The 23811-nt window shown below is 53.9% G+C and overlaps 1 protein-coding gene across 1 annotated transcript; it reads left to right on the forward strand.

Annotated features, from left to right (window-relative positions):
* Nucleotides 1-1618: 1618 nt before the first annotated feature.
* On the forward strand, nucleotides 1619-23652 carry ODAD4 (outer dynein arm docking complex subunit 4). Its single transcript, XM_037129794.2, has 12 exons — nucleotides 1619-1802; nucleotides 3711-3842; nucleotides 4101-4251; nucleotides 4916-4977; nucleotides 5248-5413; nucleotides 6733-6957; nucleotides 7134-7341; nucleotides 12420-12506; nucleotides 14019-14215; nucleotides 17797-17897; nucleotides 20368-20458; nucleotides 22840-23652. Exons 1-12 carry the CDS (start codon nucleotides 1680-1682, stop codon nucleotides 23376-23378), a joined length of 2082 nt encoding a protein of 693 aa, XP_036985689.2. The 5' UTR covers nucleotides 1619-1679; the 3' UTR covers nucleotides 23379-23652.
* Nucleotides 23653-23811: the final 159 nt, after the last annotated feature.

The following is a 23811-nucleotide window of genomic DNA, read 5'->3' on the forward strand; positions in this document are numbered from 1 at the left end:
CAACAACAACAAAAAAATGACCTCCATGGGAGAATAAATAACTTGAAGCTACACATAAAACATAAATTAATCTCAGCCCTCACTGGTGTGGATCTGTGGATTGAGTGCCAGCCTACAAACCAAAGAGATGCTGGTTCAATTCCCTCTCAGGGCTCCTGCCTGGGTTGTGGGCCAGGTCCTCAGCTGGGGGGGCATGAGAGGCAACCACACATCAGTGTTTCTGTCCCTTTCTCCGTCCCTTCCCCTCTCTCTAAAAATAGAAGCACTCTTCTTTTAATTAAACCTTTTATGTTGAGATAATTGTAAATTCATATGCAGTTGTAAAAAATAGTACAAAGGCATCTATGCACCCCTTCACCCAGTTCCCCCAATGGTAACACCTTGAAGAACTTCAGTACAAAAACACAAGCAGGAAATTGACACACAATCCACTGAGTTTATTCAGAGTTCCCCCTTTCCCCATGTTCTCATTTATGTGTGTGTGTGTGTGTGTGTGTAGGTAAGGGTATCATTTTACTATTTCAACTTCAGCAATGATTTATTTAGCTGCTACTATGTGCCAGCGTTGAATTCTGGAGATTCAGGGTTAATACAACATTCCTGCCTTTCCATAGTCTGGCAGCTAGCATCTCCCAATGGGAGTCTGAGTGCTGGGGTTGGCTCCTCCTCTGCCATTTGCTAGTTCAGTGATCTTGGGCATGTTACTCTACTTCCTTATCAGTTTTCTCACCTATAAAATCGAATAATAAATAACCCTACCTCACCTGTAGGCTTGAACTGTGCTTAGCAGCAGGCCTGGTATCCTAAAACAGCATTTAATCCCCTTAGGGTGGAGCGGAGCAATTTATACGAAGGTTGTGTGTGATAATGTTAGTTATTTACTGACCACCTTCCATAAGCAACTGAGACTTCACTTCTGCAAGCAGCCTTAGTACGGGTCACAACCTTACTGATGTTGCAAGTTGACATTTTAAAAGTAATGCAGTAAAGGCAAGGGTGTTTGTTGGAACCTCGTCCGATTTCGTGTGGGGCTGGAGTGGAGGGAAGAGGGAAGCGTGTCAGGAAAAGCCTTGATCCAGTCCTACCAAGAGCAGAGGTTCAATAAATAAATGTGTTCAACTGAGGGTTGGGCCCAACGTTATTTTCCATCTTGTCTCATGCAGACCCTCATATATTGAAAGTTTTAGCATCTTCCCGTTCATTTGGCAGGAAGAAAATTAAAGACTTAGAGCCCTTCCCAGCCAGTCGCAGGGTTACGAAGAAAAGGAAGACTGCGCAGACTATCCGACTCCGAGCCCAGTGCTCTCCTCCCACCCCTGGCCCACGCGGTGAACATGTCCTCGCCACGCGTGCCTTATCCCTACTCGGAGTTCTGCCCGGCTGTAAATCTTGGACACGACTCAACTACAGAGAGAACCGGTGAAGCGTGCAAGAGCAAATCCCCACCTCACACGCGACAGTCACACCTCCACCCAATGCGCAGCTGCAACGACGAAGCGCAGACTGGCCAATGGCGGCGGCCGTGCCCGGACTTGGGCGGGGCAAAAGCGAGGGACCGGAAGTAGCTTTAGGCATCCTCGTTGCTAAGAGACAGGGTTTCCACAAGCCAGGCCGAGGTTCTCCGCTGCTTTTCCTCCCTCCTCCCTTTCCTTGCTTCAGCGTCTCCAAATCCCTTCATCATGTCGGAGATAGAGGACCCAGAAACGAACGGCTTGCGAAGCACTTTTGCCTCTTATATGGCGGAGGGCGAGCGGCTTTATCTCTGCGGGGAGTTCTCTAAAGCTGCCCGTAGTTTCAGCAACGTGAGTCATGCTCTGAACCTATCAATCATCCATCACCACTTTGGATTCCTGATAATGAGGTCCTGATGATGCCCGGATGACCCTGTTACTTCTGTTCACTTGTTCCTGATTAATGCACCACTGTGACGGATAAGCCATTTCCTATCAGTTCCCATTGCATTCTGCCTGATTCTTACTAACCATTCTGTGCCTTTCAGCATGACCTCTTCTTTTTCACTCTAGTATTTTATGATTGACTGGCCTCCTACAGAGCAGACCCAATTTCCCTTCACTGGCCAGGAGATTGGCTGGGAGACTTCTTGCAGAAGTGAAGTCTCAGTTGCTTATAGAAGGTGGTCAGTAAATAACTAACATTATCACACACAACCTTAGTATAAATTGCTCCACCCCACCCTAAGTAAGGGGATTAAGTGTCGTTTTAGGATACCAGGCATACTGCTAAGCACAGGAGAAGCTTATGGGGGAGACACTGTTATTACACAATTTTATACACAAGGAAACTGATAAGGAAGTTGGGTAACTTGCCCAAGATCACTGAACTAGCAAGTGGCAGAGAAGGAGCCAACCTCAGGCACTCAGACTCCTGTTCTGAGTTGCTAACCACCAAAGGACACTCCCTCACAAGTAAGTTTTTAGATGTTCTTATGACCACTTCTTTTACAACAAATAGCCACTTCTTATTCCAAAGGGAGTAGTGGCAGAACAGCTCTCGTAAATCTGTCCGGACACTCGTCCTAAAGTCAAGCTTCTCATCTGCTACCCAGAGTCTTTTATCTCGTCCATCACCGACCACACCCTGAAACCAGAAATGGTTGGCCAGATGGGCCACTAGCTGAGTTCAGGAGCCCTGCCCCCCATCCATTTTCCTCTTTTTTGGATCATATTTTGTCCTGGAGAACCTCATAGAAAAGAAAACCCTGAGGGAAGATAGCTTCGGGTGAAAAGTGGCTTTTTCCCTCATGAAATACAATAGCTATTTCCTCTTCCTGGAAAAGTAGGAAGGTGTTAGAAAGAGGTAGACATAGTCTGATGCTTTCAGGAAGGACTTCGGTAAAGATCTTTCAAACAGAAGAAAAGAGGACATGGTGAGTCTGCTCCCACTTTAGGGCCCAAACCACAGTTTCATCTTTGCTGGCATTCTCATCTTTTTTTTTTTTTCTTAAAGATTGTATTTATTTTTAGAGAAAGGGGAAGGGAGGGAGGAAGAGAAAGAGAGAAAGATTGATGTGCAAGAGAAACGCTGACCGGCTGCCTCTCACATGCCCCCAGCCCAGGGACCCCAGCCCATAACCCAGGCACGTGCCCTGATGTGGGCACATGCGCCTCTTGGTTTGTAGGGTGGCGCTCAACCCACTGAGCCATACATGTTAGGGGCCCATTTTCATCTTAATCACCTGAAATAGTGATTCATTTTCAACAAGCTATATAACAAAAGAGGGCTGGTAGAATGGACAACTCAAGTTGCAGATTGTCTTAAAATCTATTTTGTTAGTTTGCAGAATGCTTAGCCTTTGGAATGGATTTTGAGTGTGTCGTGCATCCATTTCAGCTTTGTGGTTGAATGTGGTATGCACCAAACATCCTAAGATTCTATTGTCTGAGTGGAGTGGAAGAACTGCCAACACCCAGGAAAATTCAGTATTATCCTCAGAATAGTATATTCTCACATCTCAGCCAGTGGCTTGTGATTTGACCTTGTTTAAGATGAGCCACTTGCAGATAATGGAGGTGAATGAGCAAAGATGGATAACATGCTGCTTTTCATCTGATAAGACCCAAAGACCTGTTTGCTGCCTGCCCCGAGGGGTCCCCTTGATACTCTGCCAGAAGGGTTTAGGCTGCTATTTCCAGTCCAGCTTCTACCTTGCCCTGCCTGGTACTTGTCAACGTGAGTGGTTCCCTTCTCAGGCTCTTTACCTTCAGAATGGAGATAAGAACTGCCTGGTCGCCCGCTCCAAGTGCTTCCTGAAGATGGGAGAGTTGGAGAAGTCCCTGAAGGACGCCGAGGCTTCGCTCCAGGGGGACCCGACTTTCTGCAAGGTGACCATAAGGGTGGAGAGCTCCATCTTGCTTTAACATTGCCCTTGTCTGCAGCGCTCTCTGATGAGTAGAGGTGGAAGAACCAGCCAGACTGGCTAGAGTTTGATGCCATTTTCTCTGCCTTGATAGGTCTCCTGCCTTGCTTTCTGCCCCTGTATCCCAACCTTGACCCTCCACTTAAGACCCTTCTGTTTCAGCACACCTGAGTCCTATAAGGCCTTGTCTGCCCACCTTGATTTTGACATCCTCCCATTTCAGGGGATTTTACAAAAGGCTGAGACCCTGTATACCATGGGAGACTTTGAGTTTGCCTTGGTGTTCTATCATCGAGGCTACAAGCTGTGGCCTGATCGGGAATTCAAAGTTGGAATTCAGAAAGCCCAGGAAGCCATCAACAACTCCGTGGGCAGTGAGTAGCCATGGGGCCTTTGCCTTATCCAGGAAGTCTCTCTGAATTCTTAGGGCTGGAGGAAGGCCTGAGGTGTCTTGGGTGGTGGCCACTAAGGCCTATAGGGAATCCCATGCTTGGACTTGACTGCTGCGGATTTCATTGAGGATTAGGAACCACTCACCGGAGGAGCCAATCCCCTGCCCACAGTACTGAGCGCTGCAGAGTCTGGTTACCCTCAAAGCCAGATAAGAAGGGCTCTTGCGCTCACCCCAGTCAGATGAGTATGCCCCTTTTGGCCTGGTGTCGCACTGTCGAATGGAGTCCTGTGCCTAGTCTTTCCTAGTCTTTGGCTTCCTCTCTTACACAAGAGCTAGCCTTGGGTCATGGGGGAGGAGGAAGGAGTGAGAGCTTGCTAGCGTGGATTCAGAGTGTGGAAATGGCATGAGATGGAGATCTCCCTTTGTTTGGAAATCTGGCTGCCATGGCCTTGAGCTAGCAAGGGCTGCCTAGCTCCTACAATAGCATTACACCAAACCTTTACCATTTGCCTGCCAGGCTGGCTCGGAGCCAGCTTTGCAACATCCGCCATCCCCCTGCCTGAGGCAGCCATTTCCACCTAAAAATATGTGAGAGATCACGCCGGAGGCCTGGCTGACCTGAGCCCCAGCTTCTGTTCTTACAGGTCCTTCTTCCATTAAGCTGGAGAACAAAGGAGACCTCTCCTTCTTGAGCAAGCAGGCCGAGGTAAGGGCCCTGGTTCTGACGCTTCATCCCCCAAGAGGAGAGGCCGCGCGTGTCTGAGGCACACAGGTCTGAGTGCCCTGTTGCCTGGGAGCAGCTGGCTCCTACCCATCGCAGGCAGCATGGGACTCCGCCCCAGCTCTAGAGGGGCCCTGGGAGTCCAGCTGTGCCCGGGCCCGAGGTCCCAGAGGAAGAGTATGGGACCACAGACCCTGGTCCCTGACTCCCTGTGCTTCGTGCTGAGGCTCTGGCGCTGTTGCTCTGTGTTCCCAGAGTATGAAAGCCCTGCAGAAGCCGCATCTGGTGAGACACCTTCTGCACCCCCCGACGAGAGAGTCCAAGCGGAAGGGCTCCCTCAAGAGCAAGAAGACTGTCCGCCAGCTCCTGGGCGAGCTCTACGTGGACAAGGAGTATCTGGAAAAGCTCCTGCTGGATGAAGGTTTCAGACACTTTGTTTGCAGCAGGAAACCAGGCAAAGGGGGTGTGAGGTGGATGCACGAGGCAGAGCCTGTCCTCTGAGAGCAGCCAACATGTCCCTGTGGACAGGTTCTACTCTCATTTCACAGATGAGGGAACAGACGCAGAAAGGTTAAGTCACTAAGGTCCCACACAGGTAAGCAGTGACGCAGCTTTCAGTTTTGAGTCCGGGAAGTTCGATTTCAGAACCAGCGCTCTTGAGTGCTATGGTACGCTGGGAGGGAACTCCAGAGCTCTGGGTTCCTCTCCCACTTGTCTCTGAAGGGGACGTCCCCTGGGCCTTCAGTAAGGACAGAGGGCAAAGTAATCCGGCTGGGAGGCCCTAGAGGGGAATCGTAGGACACTGAAACTAGACAGTCCCCCAGCTTATCCAGGACAGCCCTTCCTTTTATAGAGAAGGAAAGAGAGACCCTGACTGGGGAGTAACCTGTTCAAGGAGTAACTTGACAAGTAAGTTAGTGGTGGAGTTGGTACCAGAGCCCAGGCGCCTTAACCTCTGGTCCAGCGCTCTGCCACGCTGTGCTGGCCGTGTCAGGAGGTGGGATGGAGCCTCGAAATGAATGCTTTACATAAACACGCACGATGGGACTATTGCCATTAGCTCTTCAGCCTGAGCAGGGATCACCCTTGAATCAAATGGCTTTCCTCCAGAGCTGACTTCCAAGGTCTCTGCAGGCTTCCCTGCAGGTCTGTGTCACAGGGCAGCTTCACCACTGACCTGCCTCCGTAACACACCTGCCTGCGTAACAGACCTGCCTGCGTGCTTACTTTCCCCTGTTGGGGGAGGGGGGGTGGCCTGAACATGACCTCCACCGGCCTTGGGGCTCTGCTACCAGCTCCAACCTCTGTTCAGGTGGCAGGCAGGACCTGCGCACACCCCTCCAGCTCCCAGGTCACACCTAACTGGCCCAGCTAACATCTGGGAAACCGCTGGGTGCTGGCTGCCTGGGCTGGGTCGTGCATTTGTCTTCTTTAAGGACAAGCCTGCAATGCGGGAGCCCTGACAGGCTGGGGGCTCTCCACCAGCTGCCCCTGCTTTAGCTCTTCACACCTTGCCATAAGGGGCCTATGCACTAAGCCGCGTACCGTGAGAATGCCCGGAGGCGGGGCTCTGGCCTTGCCTGGGCCCAGACAGACCCACACTGGCACCCATGTGCTCTTGCTTTACTCATGGTTTCTGCAACTCCAGGCAGAGGTCCCCCCAGGGGGCAGGGAGCCAAGAGGAGGCAAGGCCCTTAGATGCCTGTTCTGGTGGTTTCCTCCTCACACCTGTTCCCACAGACCTGATCAAAGGCACCGTCAAGCGCGGCCTGACCGTGGAGGACCTCATCATGACCGGCATCAACTACCTGGACTCTCGCAGTGACTTCTGGAGGCAGCAGAAGCCCATCTACGCCAGGGAACGTGACCGGAAGCTGATGCAAGAGAAATGGCTGGGGAACCGCAAACGCAGCCCCTCACAGACGGCCCACTACATCCTCAAGAGCCTGGAGGACATTGACATGTGTGGGTGGTGGTGTCCTCAGAGGGGCGGGGCCTTTGCCAGGGTGGGAAGTGAACAACAGCATAGCTCAGCCACCGGCTGCCCTGGGCTGTGGATGGAGGGGTGGCGGGGAGGTGGGTGCGCCCCTCAGACAGGAAGAGGCTGCTCACGCCTGCACATCGCTCCTCCCCCTCCCCAGTGCTGACCAGCGGCAGTGCTGAAGGCAGCCTTCAGAAAGCTGAGAAAGTGCTGAAGAAGGTGCTGGAATGGAACAAAGAAGAGGTGCCCAGCAAGGACGAACTGGTCGGAAACTTGTACAGCTGCATAGGGAACGCCCAGATTGAGTTGGGGCACATGGCGGCAGCCCTGCAGAGCCACAGAAAAGACCTGGAGATCGCCAGGGAATAGTGAGTGCCTCTGGAGGCCGGGAGGGCCAGGCCCGGGGGCCGGCAGCAGAGTGGGGCTGGACTGTGCATCTCGCCTTTTGCCAGGGCTGCAGGGGGCCGAACTCCTATTTTCTGCCCTGCTTGCCTGAGGTCAAAGCTGCAGAGGGAGGAGCCACCTCCTGGGGACAAGGGGTGGAGGGTAAGGGGTGGAATGAGACCGTCGGCCTTTTTGCCACCAGGACGAGGGCAAACTCTAAAAAGCTCCCAGGGGTCTGGCTCTTGGGGAGACTCTCATGTCAACAAGCCTTCCTCCACCCTGGGCGTGCCAGATGCCGCGGCTATCACGGGGAACACGACAGTGACCAGACACAAGGTCCGTGTCCCTGCAGCTATGAAAGAAAAAGTGGCATAGCGAATAAATTGCCTCTGTGCCAAGTGTCATGAGGGAAAAGCACAGAACCCAGTTCTACGAGTGGCACATCCTGGGAGGAGTTGACTGGGCTTTGGGGAACACACTTGGCCTGTGAGAAGTCACTGGGGCAGGCAGGCAGGAGGCAGCGTGAGGCCGGAGAGCACAGGGCATTGCCAGGGGAACACTGGCCAAGAGGAGGCTGGACCAAGTGGGGAGGGGGCAGATTCAGCCAGGCCCGCGCCCTCCCCAGTGCTGAGCAAGCGCCGGGGCTCCAGAGTGTGGCCAACTGAGCTTTGAAACTGTGTCTCCCAGGCAAGGCACTTAGCCTCTCCCAGCCTCAGCGTCCCTTCTCCAGGCGGCTGTGACAGCAGCCTCACCTGACAGGGTGGGAGGGAGGACAGCGTGCAGAGCACACAGAAAGACCTCAGGACTTCGCTGTGTGTCCAGAGTAAGAGTAACATCAATACTCCCAGGAACCAGCTCTTCCCAGACCCCGTGGCCCACTCTCAGAGGTCCCGTGGCTTTCTGGGCACGAGGTTTGAGCCTTTGGAGTCATTCGTGACTTTCTCCTACCTGGTCCCTGCTGGTCCCGCAGTTCTGAGTCTCTTTCAGCCTCCTGTCATCCTGTGTCTATGCGCAGGTCGGCCCCTGGCTGTCCCCATCTCCAGCTGCTCCCACATACACGCCACCTCCAGAGACACACTGCTTGCCATCTGCCAACCCTCCGTCCCTTGCTGACGGGCAGGCCTTGGCCCCTCCTCGCCCCCAGGCTAACCAAACGCCTCTGCCTGCCGCTCAAGGCCTCTCTGGACCTCCTTCTGCGAGACTCCCCGGTGTCAGTCCTGCGTTTGGGTTAAACTGGGTTTCCTGACCATCCCTGCCACCTGCCCTCTCCTCCTTCATCAGAGCCCTGTGTGCCGCCCTTCCCAGTTCACTTCTCACCTGCCTACGCTGCGGCAAGCAGGTTTCCCATGTTGGCCATTTCAGAAGCAGAAAATATTTAAAAGCCAACCTGCTTTGGAGACAGATTTGACTTTGACGGCTGGCCCCGGCCCTCAGAGGCTGTGTGGATTTGATTAAGTTGCTCACCTCTGTTTCCTCATCTCTAGTAAAGAGATGCCAGTTCAGCCCTGGCTGGTGTAGCTCAGTGGATTGAGCACGGGCCTGTGAACCAGATTATCGAGGTTCGATTCCCAGTCAGGGCACATGCCTGGGTTGCAGGCCAGTTCCCAGCAGAGGACGCATGAGAGGCAACCACACATTGATGTTTCTCTTCCTCTCTCCTTCCCTTCCCATCTAAAGATAAATAAATAAAATCTTAAAAATAGTAATAATGCCAGTTCACAGGGGTTATGCGAATTAAATAAGATGTATACACAGTAATTTGGATCCAACTATATCCCATGCCCCAGAGAAATATAAATCTTACTTCTGACCAGACTCTCTCCCAAGCCCCAGACCCACATATCCAGCTGATTCTAAGGCGTCTCCACTCGGGTGCTCCACAGGAAGCCCAATTTAACATGTCCAAAGAGGAATCCCTTACATTCCCCCAAACCTCTTGCTCCAGGGTCCCTATCCGTGAGGGTGTCACTGTGGCCACTGGGTTCCCAGAAGGAGCCCAGGCTGCTGCCCAGACACCTCCCCCCTCCCGTCACTGCCCCCGCTCAGCCCCCCAGGTCCTGCCCACCTGCCTCTTGCCCTGCGCTTTCCCTCCCACAGCTCAGTCCGGACCCTCCTTTGCTTCTTATGTGTTTCCTCTGACCTGGATTTCCTGCTGCCCAGCTGGCCCTGAGTGCAAACAAATGCAAAGTCAGACAAAGTTCAAGTGCCCAGTTCTGCTGCCTTCCCTCACCTGGCTGGTCCTGGTCTCTCCTGACCCAGCTTTCTTCGGGCCCCTGAACAACTGTGCCCCTGCCAACACCTTGTGGCTCTGCTCCTGCTAGTCCCTAAACAGGACCTCCTTTTCCGCCATCCTTTCTTCATCAACTCCTCCCTACCCATTCTTCAAAATGTAAATAAGTGTCTTCCTTCTGGAAAGCCTGCCCTGCGCCCCAGGGGTGATTTAGCAATCTCTCCTCAGCGCTCTCTGCCCACACTCGCGCGGGGCCTGTCTGCCCTATTAGACTCTGGACTCCGGATGGGACTGTCGCTGGTTTCCTCCCTCCCTGGCACCTGCCACAAACGGGCACGCGGGAGACGCATGCTAAGTGGCTGAACAAACAGAGGCGTTCCTCAGAGCTACTTCCTTTATAAGATCCGCAAACGGGTCTCCCGTCTTACTTGTGAGTTCAGCGTGCTCCAGCTTCTGCCTCTTGCTAATCAGCCACATGGTGCCCTCGGTGCCCCTCCCGGCCCCAGAGCCTGGCATTCCTCCAGGTGCAGCTCGAATCCCAACTCGTCTAAGTAGTTTCTCCAATGCCCACGGACCTCGCTTCTTTCCTTGAATACTCTGTGGATGATTTGCTTGTGTGCTTTCTCATTATTATTACATACGACATATTATTGTTATGGATGAGTTACCATCTTACAACTCATTCATCACACCATAACGGAGCCCCCCCCCCCCCCCCCCCCGGCTTTACAAGGGGAGCTGACATCAGAGGTGGTGTGGGCAGCAGCAGGTGCAAAGTGCCGTCAAGGGTCTAAGGAGAGAGTCAGGTGGGAGCCCTGTGGGGAGCCAAGGAGGCCTCAGAGAGGTCAGGGGTGTCAGCAAGGGATGACAAGGAGGGAGAAGGGCCCCCTAGGCTGAGGGGGGTGGCGGGGTTGGAGGATTTGGGGACCCACGGGTAGCGTGCAGGGCTGGGGGCCAGGCCCCGTGCGGAGTGGGAGGACAGGAAGCCGCCCTGGGGAGAGGAAGAAGGACCTTAGCCTGAAGGTACTAAAGGCCGAGGAGTCAGATTTTACATAAGCTTCGCAGTGTTGTGCTTGGTTCCCAGGCGCGTGGTGCTGGGAGCAGAACCGGACAGTCTTCTTTGGGGGCACTTGGGCCGGCCCCCGCCCCACCCCCACCCCCACCCCCGTTCTGCTGTGGCCGTCAGCGCTGCAGGGGCAACTCCCCAGATCCTTGTGCAGATGAGCATCTTGATCAGATCTGCACTTGAGAAAGGCAGGGGGCCACAGTGGGAAGGCTGGACGGAGGAGGTGGGTGTCGCGGAGCCAGTGGGGCTGCAGGCGCTGGAGGGGCGGCGAGGCCCCGGATAAGGGGCGAGTGAGCGGAATGCTGGGGGCGGGGCGGGGAGGGGCAGGGCAGGCAGGGGGGTGCGCGGCGGCCTTCTCGGTTTATTTGTCAGGAGGGAGGTCATCTTGAACGCAGAACTCAGAGTGTTCCCAAGGTGGCCATAAACGATGGAGGCAGGCGGTGCGAGTGTCTTTTCCTTCACAGAAATGTCCTACTCTTTTTTCCTGATGACACATGAGTGTTGTAAACATTTAAATAATGTGGGAAAATTAAAAGTTTCCCTCGTACTCATTTCCCTTAGGTAATCACTGTCAATAGTTAGACCTCCATTCTCTCCACTTTAAAAAATGCCCACTTTTTACTTATTTGCTTTTTTTTTTTTTTTTTTTTTTGGTGGTTTCAAACAACACGGTTTTATACTGTTGTCTAACCGGTTTGGAGATTAAGAAGCGCTACTTCTGGGCCCAGTGAAAATCGAGGTGTTGGTAGGGCTTCACTCCCTCTAGAGGCTGGAGGGGAGGAGGCCGGGTCCTCGCCTCTTCCAGCTCCAGGAGCTGCGTCCATGGCCCGCCCGGCTTGGGGCCCCTCGCCGAAGCCAGGAGCACAGCGCACGCTGCAGGCCTGCGTATTTATTTTTAACCAAAATGTGGGATAGGCATAGAATATACTATAATCTGACTTAATATATCAAGGATGTTTTTTTATCCCCAAAAATTGCCGGCGCTAAGGCGTGGATAAAGTTCAGATTGTTTCCAATGTTTATTCTTTTCTTTAATTTTTTAAAGATTTTCCTGGCTGATGTAGCTCAGTGGATGGACTGCAGGCCTGTGGAGCAAAGGGTTACTGGTTTGACTCCCGCTCCGGGCACGTGCCTGGGTTGCAGGCCAGGCCCCCTGGGGTGGAGTGGGGCACACAAGAGACAATCACACATTGATGTTTCTGTCCCTCTCTTCCTCTCCTCCTTACCCTCTTTCTAAAAAAAAATAATAATAATTATTTTTTAAAAGATTTTATTTATCTATTATTAGAGAGGGGATGAGAGGGAGGGAAACATCAATGTGTGGTTGCCTCTGACGCACCCCCCATTGGGGACCTGGCCCACAGCCCAGGCTTGTGCCCTGACTGGGAATTGAACTGATGACCCTTTGGTTCACAGGCCTGCACTCAACCCACTGACTGAGCTACACCAGCCAGGGCCAATGTTTATTCCTATAAACAGTGCCTCAATGTCACATCATCCACTTGAGGTAAATTCCTAGGAGAATCACTAAATCCAGTGGACACCTTTGCAAACAGGTGACTAAGGGTCCCCTGGAAAGGTCCCCATAAAGTTCATTCTTGGCTTTAGGCCATGAGAGGCCCCGTGTGTGTCACCCCTCCAGCCTGGGCACGTCCCTCAAGCTGGACCCTGAGGCCAGGAGCCCTGTCTTTGACTTCTTTTCTGTTTGCGCGGTGCCGGGAAAGACTGATTTCTAGTGAACAGCTCCTCCTGATTCTTCCCCACAGCGACCTTCCCGATGCCAAGTCTCGAGCGCTGGACAACATTGGCAGGGTTTTCGCCCGAGTTGGGAAGTTCCAGCAAGCCATTGACACGTGAGTGACCGAGGATGGCCCCGCCACAGCTTGGGGCCACGACTTCCCACCCTCACACCAGACGCCCAGCCTGGGGCTGGGGTGCCAGGCCTAGAGGCACGAGAAGACCCAAGTCTGGTCCAGCTCCGCTAGGTGACCATGGGAAAGCTGCGCTGTAAACTCTGGGGCTCAACAGTTAGATTACGGAGTAGACCAGAAGCAGCATTTTCTCAGGGCGACCCAGTGGCAAATCGCCTCCAGCATTTGTTAGGTAGGTATTCAAATCCCTTGGCCTCTTCCCTGCAAATTTCGATTCCACTGGTTTGGGTTGGGTTGGACCACAAGGATCTGTTTTAGCAAGCGCTCGGGGTGACTGTTACCCTGGACCAGTTCAGGAACTGGTGGACCAATGGAGTCTGGGACTTCTGACCCTGTTCTGTGACTGATCACGTGAGGACAAGGGTAACAGAGTCTGAACTTGGTAGGTGGCCCAACTGCTGGACTTTTGATGTCCAACCCCGGGGCTGGTGACCTCCTGCAGGGGAGTGAGTCAGCCCCAGGGGAACTTCAGGGCAGAAGCCGCAGACCAGCCTGGGCTGGGCCAGCCCGCTCCTTGGGCCAGCTAGCCTGGTACAGACAGAAATGTCCTTCAGGCCTTCTCGCTTGATTGAAATGCACTTGCTCATCTCGGCGAGGCGACCTTCCATTTCCTGAATGGCCCCTGGTGTCTGTATGGTGGGAGACAGAGGGTCTGAGAGTTCACGTACATTTTTTTAAAGATTTTATTTGTTTTTAGAGAGAGAGGGGAAGGGGGGGAGAAAGAGTGGGCGAGAAACATCAGTGTGTGGTTGCCTCTGACGTGCCCCATAAGGGGGACCTGGCCTGCAGCCCAGGCGTGTGCCCTGACTGGGAATCGAAACGGTGACCCTTTGGTTCATAGGCTAGTGCTCACCTACATATTTCTATAATAAAAAGTTTTATAGTAAATATGTGCTTACTATTAAATAAATGTTAATTTGGGAAATACAGAAAAGTAGAAGAAAAATTATTCAGTCCCGCCACCCAAAGACAAGTACCAATTCTAATCCTACTCTCAACTTTTTTTGGTTTGCATTCCATTCTTTTGTCTGTGTTCAGTTTTTTCCTTATATATACTTACTATTCTTTTTTTTAAAATATTTTATTTCTTTTTAGAGCGAGGGGATGGGAAGGAGAAAGAATGGGAGAGAAACATCACTGTGTGGTTGGCCTGTTGTGTGTCCCCTACTGGGGACCCGGCCCGCAACCCAGGCATGTGCCCTGACTGGGAATCGAACCTCGATAATCTGGTTCACAGGCCCATGCTCAATCCACTGAGCTACACCAGCCAGGGCTGAAAGTTTTAAAAGATGTTAATCATTGTTAGCACCACCCCTTCTCTAAAAGAACTGGTGGTTGGAGAATAGTTCTTATCAGTAGGAGGCCTTGACTGCCTGCAGCCAGCCGAGTGCCGGGCTAGAGTAGGAGACACTGACCTGGCTCTTCGGTCCCCAGGTGGGAGGAGAAGATCCCGCTGGCAAAGACCACTCTGGAGAAGACCTGGCTGTTCCATGAGATTGGCCGCTGCTACTTGGAGCTGGACCAGGCCTGGCAGGCCCAGAATTATGGGGAGAAGTCCCAGCAGTGTGCGGAGGAAGAGGGGGACATTGAGTGGCAGCTGAACGCCAGTGTTCTGGTGGCCCAGGCACAAGGTATGGGCTCGGAGAGGACACCCTACTGTTCCCAGCCCTCGGGCCTGGCTGCCACGCCTGGGCTGGGAATTCTGTGGGCCAAACCTAACCTCCCAGCGTGCCCCTGCCCAGAGGACTTGTGACCCTGCGAGTGGGGATCGGCCCCTCCATTCTGACCAGCATAAGTGCCTGTTTAGGGCTCAGCTCAGTTAGGGCTCAGGGCACCCTGAGAGCTGCCCCTGCCCACGAAGGGCACTGTGTGGTCACCAAAACAGCACCACCTCCTCTTGCCTCGGTGCCCCTCACATTGGCATTCTTGCATCTAATCGCTATGCAAGCCGGTGACATGGGCGTCATCGTCCTCACTCTGTCGATGTGGAAACCGAGGTGCTGAGTGTTTCGGCAGATCCCCCCAGGTCACACAGGGGAACTTTCTGGAGTGACGGAAGTGCTCTGAAACTGAGCTGTGGCGCTCGTGGTGCAGCTCTGTAAATGTGGCAGACACCATTGAACCGTGTACCTAGAAATGGTGCACTGTGTGATACGGGAGTTACATCTCAATCATTTAAATAAATCATTTAAATAAAAAAACAGCAAGGGCCCTGGATGCTGTGGCCCAGTGGACAGAGTGCTGGCCTGTGAACTGAAAGGTCACCAGTTCGATTCCCAGTCGGCCCACATGCCTGAGTTTTGGGTTCAGGCCTCAGCTGGGGTGCAGAAGCCACCAATCGGTGTTTCTCTCCCTCTGTTTCTCCCTCCTTTCCCCTTTCTCTAAATATAAATAAATAAAAATCTTAAAAAAAAATAACCCAGCAAGGGGCAGGGGTAAGGAGACACAGTTAAAACAAGAGGGGCGGTATTGGGATAGAGGTTGAAGCTGAGGGATGAGTAACCGGGGTTCATTACGCTGCTCCTTTTCCTTTCATGTGTATTTGAAATGTTTCCTAATATTAAGTTCAAATAGGAAGGGCTCCAGGTCATAAGCTAATAGGCAATGGAGCGGGGACTAGAGCCCAGTTCTGTTCTGCTCCGAAGCTCGGGCCTTGTCACGCTGCTGCTCCTGCTCCGGGTGCACAGCTGGCGCCAGTGAGGGAGGGGGCGTGACCGGTGAGGGAGGGGGCGTGACCAGTGCTAATGGTCAGGGGCACAGTCCTTCATTCCTCTACCCATGCCACAAATACGTGGCGCCTCCCGATAACAGTTTCCTGCCCCCTTGTCTGAAAAGGTAACTTTAAAAAAAAGACGTTATTTATTTATTTAGGATTTTATTTATTTTTAGAGAGAGGGGAACGGAGGGAGAAAGAGAGGGAGAGAAACATCAGTGTGTGGCTGCCTCTCTCATGCCCCCTACTGGGGACCTGGCCCAAAACTCAGGCATGTGCCCTGACTGGCAATTTTATTATTATATTAATTATATTATATTAATTATATTATACCATATTAATTACATTATATTATATTATATATATTTTATTTAATTTTAATTTGTTTTACTGAGAGGAGAAGGGAGGGAGGAAGGGAAAGAAACAGTCCATCAGTTGGTTGCCTCTCATATGTGCCCCAACTGGGAACTGAACCCACAACCCGGGCATGCGCCCTGACCGGGAATTGAACCAGCGACCTTTCGCTTTGCGGGACAATACCCAACCAACTGAGCCACACTGATCAGGGCTAACGAGGTAATTTTTAAGGAGAAACTTTAGGGATGAGAAGGCACCAGCTGTTTTAAGAGCTGAGGGGACAGCGCTTAGGAAGGCGGGCAGGGGCTGGGCTGACTTCATAAGCTGAAGGAGACCAGTGTTAGCTGGAGCTCCTGGGGCCTAGGAAGGTTTGGAGGGAGGAGGCTGAGGAGGGGCCGGAGTCACAGGGCCTCACGGGCCCAGTTACAAATCGTCGCTGCTTCCTAAAAGCACAGGGAAAACCACTGAAAGCTTTTAAATTAAGTCAAAGACACGATTACTGTGGCTTTTCCTAGAACTACTTTCTGTTCTCAGGAGGGCATTGTGCAAGCTGAAGCAGAGACGGGACATATCCCTCAGGGTGGACATCATCCTGCGTCCACTCTTCAAGATTTATTGGGCCCTCGGGCCCCGGGAGAGCTGGGGCCTGCGCCCCTAGTCTCAGTGTTCCTGCTCCGGAGTTGGAAAAGCACATACAGCAGCCTGGGGGGCCCCCTGGATTCTAGAGGCAGCACAGCCTCCGGGGCAGAGCTTGGGCTCGGGGCCCTCCTGGCTCAGGGACCTCGGCAAGTGCCGCTCTGGGTCCCTCAGCTCCGTCCTCCGCAAACAGGGGTAACTGTGGTCCCTACCAGAGAGGTTGGTGTAAAGAAATAAAGCAATAGTGAGCGTGTGAGCTCCGAGAACCGGGCCTGGCACGCAATGAACACCGAGTGGCTATCCATCTCTTCCTCCTGCCCTCTCTTCGGCGCCCCCTGGTGCCTGTAACAGTGACGAGAAAGCTGCAGGCTTTGGGGAAACCCACTTACAGCTCAACAAAAATGAAGTGTAAGCGTGCAGATCTGTGCCTGCGCAGAGTGGGAAAGAAGAGGAGAACAGCCCCCAGAGTCGAGATAACTTTGGGTGACAGAGTCAGTTAAAAACAAACAAAAAGTCTTTAATGTTTACTTGAATAGGCGTCGTGACTCCTATACAGACCTGCAGTGTCGGAGTGACACTGACCTTGGGCCCCCTTGCCCCGCGGATCCCAGAGCAGTTCTCGGGAGGGGGTGGGTCTGGGCAGACACATACTCGGTTATTCCGGAAAGCTGCGGTGTGTGAAGGAACTAAGATATGGGGTCCCCGCACCCTGACTGGTGAGGACTTCTCCCATTCCTTCCAGAACTTAAGCTCTTTTTTTTTTTCTTAAGGTTTTATTTATTTATCTTTAGAGGGGATGCCTCTCATATGTCCCCTGCTGGGAACTGGCCTGCAACCCAGGCATGTGCCCTGACTGGTAATCAAACCACAATTCCTTGGTTCAATTCCTTGGTGCCAATTCCTTGGCACTCAATCCACTGAGCTACACCAGCCAGGGGCCGAAGTTAAGCTCTTTTAAAGGGCAGTGGGTCTTCCCGTCCCGGCTCCAGCACTGCCTGGTGGGGTGGTGGGCTCAGAGGAGCCACCCCTGCTCTGGGTTCAGCGTGCACCCCGGGAGAGGGGCCTCCGAGAGCCCGGATCCCAGCTGCTGGCCCATGAGTCAGTCCGACCCTTCCATGTTTTCTGTAGTCTCCCACAGTCGTTCTTAAAGAACCTGAGCTAATGTTTTTAAAATGTGGATTTCCTCTCTGGCACAATCTAAATATAGGGCAAGAGTGAGGTGTCCCCCTGGCCTAGAGACCCATGATGTGGGCCCAGGCCCCCTTCCCTCACCTGCCCCTCTGAATGCCGCGGGTCCCAGCTTCTGCCCTTAGTGGGGAGGTGGCACCGGGCATCTCCGCGATGCTGCCCGAGACCTGGGGCTGACTCCAGCTGACACCGGGTCACCCTCCCAGGGTCCGGGGGGGCCAGGGGCTCCTGCGGGGGCATGGCACCCGCAGGGCAGCCGCGTCCTGCGGCACGCAGTGTCACCACCTACCCGTGCTGTGCCTCCCCTCTGTTCTCCAGTGAAGCTGAGAGACTTCGAGGCGGCCGTGAACAACTTCGAGAAGGCCCTGGAGAAAGCGAAGCTTCTGCACAACAACGAGGCGCAGCAGGCCATCATCAGCGTGAGCCTTCCCCCTGCTGGGCCTCCACGGGGCTCGGGAGTGGGCGTGGCTAGGGGGTGGGCGGGGTGGGCGGGCCCTCAGCCCCCCAGCTGTCCCACGGGGCCTTTCCACTTACCCACCAACCCCCGCGCACACGGCAGGCGGGCTGACCCTTTCAGAGGTCTGCCATCGGTTCATACAGCAGCACCAGGCACGTATTTTTATTTGAAATACACACACAAAAAATAGAAAGCTTTACAAGACGTATTTATCTCTACTCTGGATGCTGGTATTTCCTATTCTGTTTTTAATTTTTCTGTTACTTCACGCTGGTGGAGACATTCTGAACTGATTTAGGGTTTGCAGTTTCAAAAATGCTACCTCCCAGGAGACCACATTGTTCGATAAGGCAGCCAGCCGCTGGCCCCGTGTGGTTACTTAAACGAAAAGGAATTAAAAGCAAACACAATTTAAAATTGGGTTTCTCAGTCGCACTGTTGGCATCAGGAGCACCCGTAGCCGCTCGTGGCTGTGGCGCCACATCCTGCGGATCCTGAGTGGGCCCATCGGCGCAGATATGTCTGCTGGATGGTGCTGGCCTAGGCTGTCGGCTTCGGGGGGGCAGAGAACACAGGCAAAGCCGCTGCTCCCAGAGCCACTCCAGGCCGATGCACGACCTCAGTAGGCTGCTCAGTAGGAGGATGAGCCCCCAGCCAGCTCCCTCCATCTGCCGGCCGGACTGCTGCCCCTGAGCTGTCTGTCCTATGTCGAAACTGCAGAGCCACCACCAGCGTGTAGCTGGGCCCCCCAGAAAGCATCTGCTCGAGTGAATGATGCAGGGTCCCCGACCCCTTGCCCTGTGGCTGACAGGAGCCAGACTGCGTAGTAATTCGTGGGCGGGATGAGGGGCGGGGCCTCAGGAAACACAGTGGAGGTGCAGGGACCCTGGGAAGTGACATCCTGAACATGCTGCAGCTGGAGGGGGCCCTCATGCTTGCCTTGAAGGACAAGGACCGCAGGTCTGGCCGGGCTGAAGGCACGGGAGACTGTGGGTGCTGAGGAATGTGTGGGAGGCAGGAAAGGAGGCACTGGCCTGTATCCAAGGACTGGGGCACAATGGCGGAGGGAGTTAGGGGCAAAGAACCCCAGAAAGTTGGTGGGCCAGCCTGGACTGGAGGGTCTAGGAATGGCAAAGAAGCCACCTGACCCAGTTGGAGTTTCAGGGGGCAAGAGTGTGGCTTGTGAAGACCACGGTGAAACCCTGTTTTCCCGGTCATGGTGGAGAAGTCGCTCCCGAAAGGGCCCCACCCTGTGGCAGTCCATGACCTGTTTTCACCTGGCCCAGGGTGACTGTCACCTCACTTTCGTTCTTGGAGTGGGGTTGGCTCCCCGATGTGCACCTTTGCCTTTAAATCCAGCCTCCAGAGGCAGAACACTCCCCTTCACTGGGGAACACTCCCCGTTCTCTCCCACCGAATCTGCTTCCACATGATCACCCTGCAAATACTCGGAGAGATCGTGGCAGTTAAATTCAGCAAATATTTGCTGACCCATAGTCGTCCTGGACTGTCCAGCCCAAAGGTGATGACCACAGTCCTGGCCCTCAGGAAGCTTGGTGTCAGCAGGAAAGTTGTAACAAAAGCCTCTCGGTCATGACCAGGGCCCTAGGGACCAGGGTGCTCAGAGCGAGAGAGCCCCAGCAGGCAGGCAGGTGCGGCTTTCCATCAAGGAGGGCTCGAGGTCCCCTGGCGCGCTGGGCAGGGTGTCGGAAGGTTGAGAGGCAGAGAGCAGTGCCTGTGGCTCCTCGTGGGACCCGGTCCCTGACCTTTTACCCACCCGTAGGGGCACCTCCAGGCAGGAAGGCATACAGGAGGTGCAGACCAACACTGCACAAGGGTGTCCAGGCCTGGTGGTCATTCAGTAGATGGTTCTGAGTGCCCAGGGGTGCTCCGCCCAAGCAAGTCACAAGGAAGAAGGCAGAGCCTGCCCTTGATTGTGCACAGGCTGAGATCCAGGCCCCCAGGGACTCTGCAGTCACCCGGCAATCCCCTCTGAAGGCAGGCCATCCCAGATCCCCTTGCGGCATGTGTCTGAGTGCCTTTTGTGGCTTGCTGCCCTGCTGCTGGCTTAGGGACTTGTCTTGAGCCTTTGCATTGGCTGGAAGCTTTAGGTAAAAAAAGTTGGAGATCGGTGGATACACACCCTTCCCAAATACATGCCTAAGCCCAAGGGAAACGAGGTCTGAGCTCCCTGTAGTCAGGTACCTCATACCACTTAGCCTGGATACTTCCAGGTCCCTCCGGGCAGGAGCGCTAGGAGGGGCCAGGAGCAAACGAGGGTGTGGGTAGTGCAGAGCCCTGGCTCCTGGGGCTGGGACTTGGGTGAAAGGGGAAGTGTAGGGGCCAAAGAGGGGTATGAGAGTTTATTGGTTCCTCTGTCACCCACAGGCTTTGTTTGTTTGTTTTTAATCTATGTTTATTTTTACCCACAGGCTTTGGACGATGCCAACAAGGGCATCATCTACGAGCTGAAGAAAACAAACTACAGGGATTTGTTCAGGGAAAAGAAAGAGAAAGAGAAAGGCAAGTCCCCGGAGCCCCTGAGGTCGCAGCCCCAGAACTTCCCTCCGCTTTCCCTCCATCATTCCGGCCCCACCCGCCAGTAGCTTCTCCTGTCCCAGGGCTCAGCACTGACCACCGGGCGTTCTGATTTCAGAGCCAGTGGCAGCCCCAGCCTTTCCCTGGGGTGGGAGAGGGAGGCGACCCAGCCCACTTTGGGCTGCGGTCTGCCCAGAGAGCCCACTCCTCTATTCCTTCAACTAATTCATTGAGTATCTGCTGAGCGCTTATCAGGTGTCAGGAAGGTGTGAGGTTTGGGGGAGACAGAGGCTCAGGGCTGGCCCCTGAGGAGCCCACCACCCATTCATCAGGAAAGCCAGGCCAGTAGAGGTGTCCCCAGATGGGCTCCTGCAGGTGGCTGCTGAGCTGGGAGATTCACTCTGCCGTGAGCACAGGCAAAATGCTCAGTCTTCTCTGGGGAGACAGAGAAGGCTCCGAAGGGGAAGAATCATTCTTCTCAGGCTCAAAAGATGCCCGAGGTTTTTCCGGGTGCAAGATGGAAGAGGGAGGGCATTCCTGGCAGGGACTAGCAGGAACGAAGAGGCGGAAGGACAGTAAGCCACACTCTGGGGCTCTTCCTGTGTGCTGGGCACTGGTGAGGCCTGTCCTTCAGCCCTCACGGCCCCCGGGAGATAGGGGCTCTTCAGGGCAACAGAGGTCGAGTGAAGTGGAGTGCTCTGCCTGGGTCACACAGTGACTGTCCCCTGCTGTGTGGTCCTGCTCTTTGGGGACAGCATGGGTAGAGAAGGGGCAGGGGCAGGGCGCAGAGGGGCACGAGGGTGGGCTGAGGTGCAGAGATGGGTCCGCCGTATCACATTCTTCCTCCCAAGGCCTCGGGGAGCAAAGAGGCCTTCTGCTCCCTGGCTCCGGGCTCTCTGAAGGAAGTGAGAGTAGAGGAGGGGCTGGGACCCCGGGACTGGGGACCCCGGGCCCCTCCCAGTCATCAGGGACAGACCCCAGAGGGAATGAGTGATGAGAGAAGTTGCTCTGCATTCAGTGCTCCCAACGTGCCAGACACTCTTTGTGGGACTTCATACACTATGTTCAGATTCATCTGACCCAAAGAGAACACTGTGGAATAAGCATTAGTGGTCGCTTGATTTCACAGATGACACGGAGGCAGAGGGGCTGAAGTCCCATGGCGGTTTTCCGTCTGGGGCAGCCTGGCTCCAGGGCCCAGGCTTTCTCCATGGTTCCACACCGTCCTGGCCACAAGCCCGACTCCGCCTGCCCTTCTGCGGGGGCCCGAGTCATATCGCAGTTACCCTGCAGCCAAGAGGACACAGCTGCCTTGCCGCCGAAGCCCTCCCGGATCCGGGCTTGGTAGTGGGAATCTGGGGGTGGAGTCTGTGGGCACCTGAAGAGGGACGGCCCTCCGTTAACTAGTGCCTGTCCTGTGGTGGCTGGATCCCCCCAGAGAGGGGTTCTTCCTCTGCCCCACATGACCTGGGAGCTGCTGTCAAAAGCCACAAGAGCAACAGATGTGAAAGGACACAGGTGGGAAATGGCAGATGCTCCAAGCATCCTCCCTCACATGCCCTCGCCAGTCTCCGCAGACTACGTGCTGGGGAAGGTGTAGAAGAACTCGAAGGGAGTGCCCTGCGCCCAGTAGCAGCTGCTGGGCACTTCCCTCCCACAACAGCAGGTGGCGGCATTGCATAGCCTTCGCCACCAAACGGCAGCCTTTTTCCGGTCCTAGTAGGCACCTTACAGACCAAGGGCTTCTAGGAAGAGAATGTGGGGGCGATTCAGGAGGAGACTGGTGGCTTTTCTCTGTAGCTGGCAAAAACAGGGAGCAAGGATCCCTCTGGTTGTAAGCAGCTCTCCAGCTGAACTTGCTGCGAGAAGTCTGCTCATATTTTTACAGGGAATGTCCCACCGAAATGATGAAATGTGCTTCCCAGGGACAAGGGAAATGCAGAGTGAGGCTGCTGGAGAAGAGGCACCCTCTGTCCTTTCTCAGCACCTACACTATTTCTTGTAGGGAAAGAGTATGCTGTGGGGGCAGACTGTCCTGGGTTCGAATTCTGACTCTGCACCGATTTGCAGTGTGATCACGGTCTGTGATTTCTCTCTATCAACCTCAGGTCCCTTGACTGCAAACTCACATCAGTGTCAGTGCACACACTCATGACACCATGCCCTACAATCAGACGGTGTCATCTGTGCGGCTTGCACAATGCCTGGAACAGGGCTGGTGCTCAGCGATGCACGAGCCCCTTTCTCTCCTTCTGGAAAGGAGTCCTTCTCTTAGAAGCACAGGCTTGCGCAGGCTGGGGTTCACCTGGGCCCAGAGATGGACAGACTTACACCTTTCTCTCCTCCTTCCTCTTGTTTTTCGGTAGAGGCTGCTGCATTGGATTATGCATCAGTGATGGCGAAGGAGAAGGAAGGAATGAAAAGGAGGAGAGATGAGCCCGAGATGGTGATGAAGCAATGGGACAGAGAGCGAGCTGGCAGTGAGAAAGATACAGAGGATGAGTCATCTTATGAAGACACTCTGATTGCAGTGAGTGAACAGGAGGAAGACAGGCAGAGAGAAACAGAGAGAACCAGCTCCTCCAGAAGAGAACTGGGATCCGTGGGAATAGATTCGGGAGAGATTGCCAAGGGACTGTCTGGAGAACTGGGTGTAAGATCAGGAGAAGCAGGCAGGAGAGAATCAGAAGTGAACAGAAGGGAATCGACAGACATTTACAAGAGGTCTTCCAATCTGGATCAAAAACTCTCAGAAGACTTCATCAAAAGGGAATTGGAAGGACACGAGGAGAGTCTTTCAGAATCCAGCAGAAGAGAGTCGGAAGAACGAGGGGAAACAGAATTGGGAGACATGAAAACAGAAAATGATGAAAAAGTGGAAAAAGATGAAAAGAAAGACGAATAAAGCAGTTTTTAGTAGGCAGTAGAACCAGGAGGCTGGTGTTCACAGGGACCACGGGGATCTTATGAAACTGCTTTCAAGTTGAGATTTTTTTTTAATGGGAAAAAATGTGGCCTGGGTCCTACGGGTCACTTCTGCCTCTTTCTGATACTGTTTTCCCTTTAAATATATATCGTTCACTCTTATGAGCGCTGAGTCTATCATTCTGCCTCCTCACCCTGCCCGCTCTCAGAACAGCCTTAGAGAATGAGTGGCTTGGCGTGGCATGCCACTTCCCCAGGAGAACTGTGACTTTGCCCTGACTGGCTGAGCAACACAGAGGCCCCCAAGCAAGGCCCGACCTAGAGGGTGACCAAGGTGTGAAGCTCGGTACTCTCCCCCAGGCCCTGTCCAAGAACCTTATGGAAGAAAGAGAAAGGTGCTAAGAAGACTCTCA

This window comes from Artibeus jamaicensis, unplaced genomic scaffold (assembly GCF_021234435.1).
Source record: "Artibeus jamaicensis isolate MK-2021 breed Jamaican fruit bat unplaced genomic scaffold, CSHL_Jam_final contig_2259, whole genome shotgun sequence".
Taxonomy (NCBI): domain Eukaryota; kingdom Metazoa; phylum Chordata; class Mammalia; order Chiroptera; family Phyllostomidae; genus Artibeus; species Artibeus jamaicensis.

Bases quoted from the DNA above. Each gene is read 5' to 3' on its own strand.
- ODAD4 (XM_037129794.2), top strand. From the start codon at position 1,680: ATGTCGGAGATAGAGGACCCAGAAACGAACGGCTTGCGAAGCACTTTT. The intron at 5,414-6,732 runs GTTTCAGACACT...CTGTTCCCACAG, and splicing joins AAAGCTCCTGCTGGATGAAG to ACCTGATCAAAGGCACCGTC. The intron at 6,958-7,133 runs GTGGGTGGTGGT...CCCCCTCCCCAG, and splicing joins CCTGGAGGACATTGACATGT to TGCTGACCAGCGGCAGTGCT.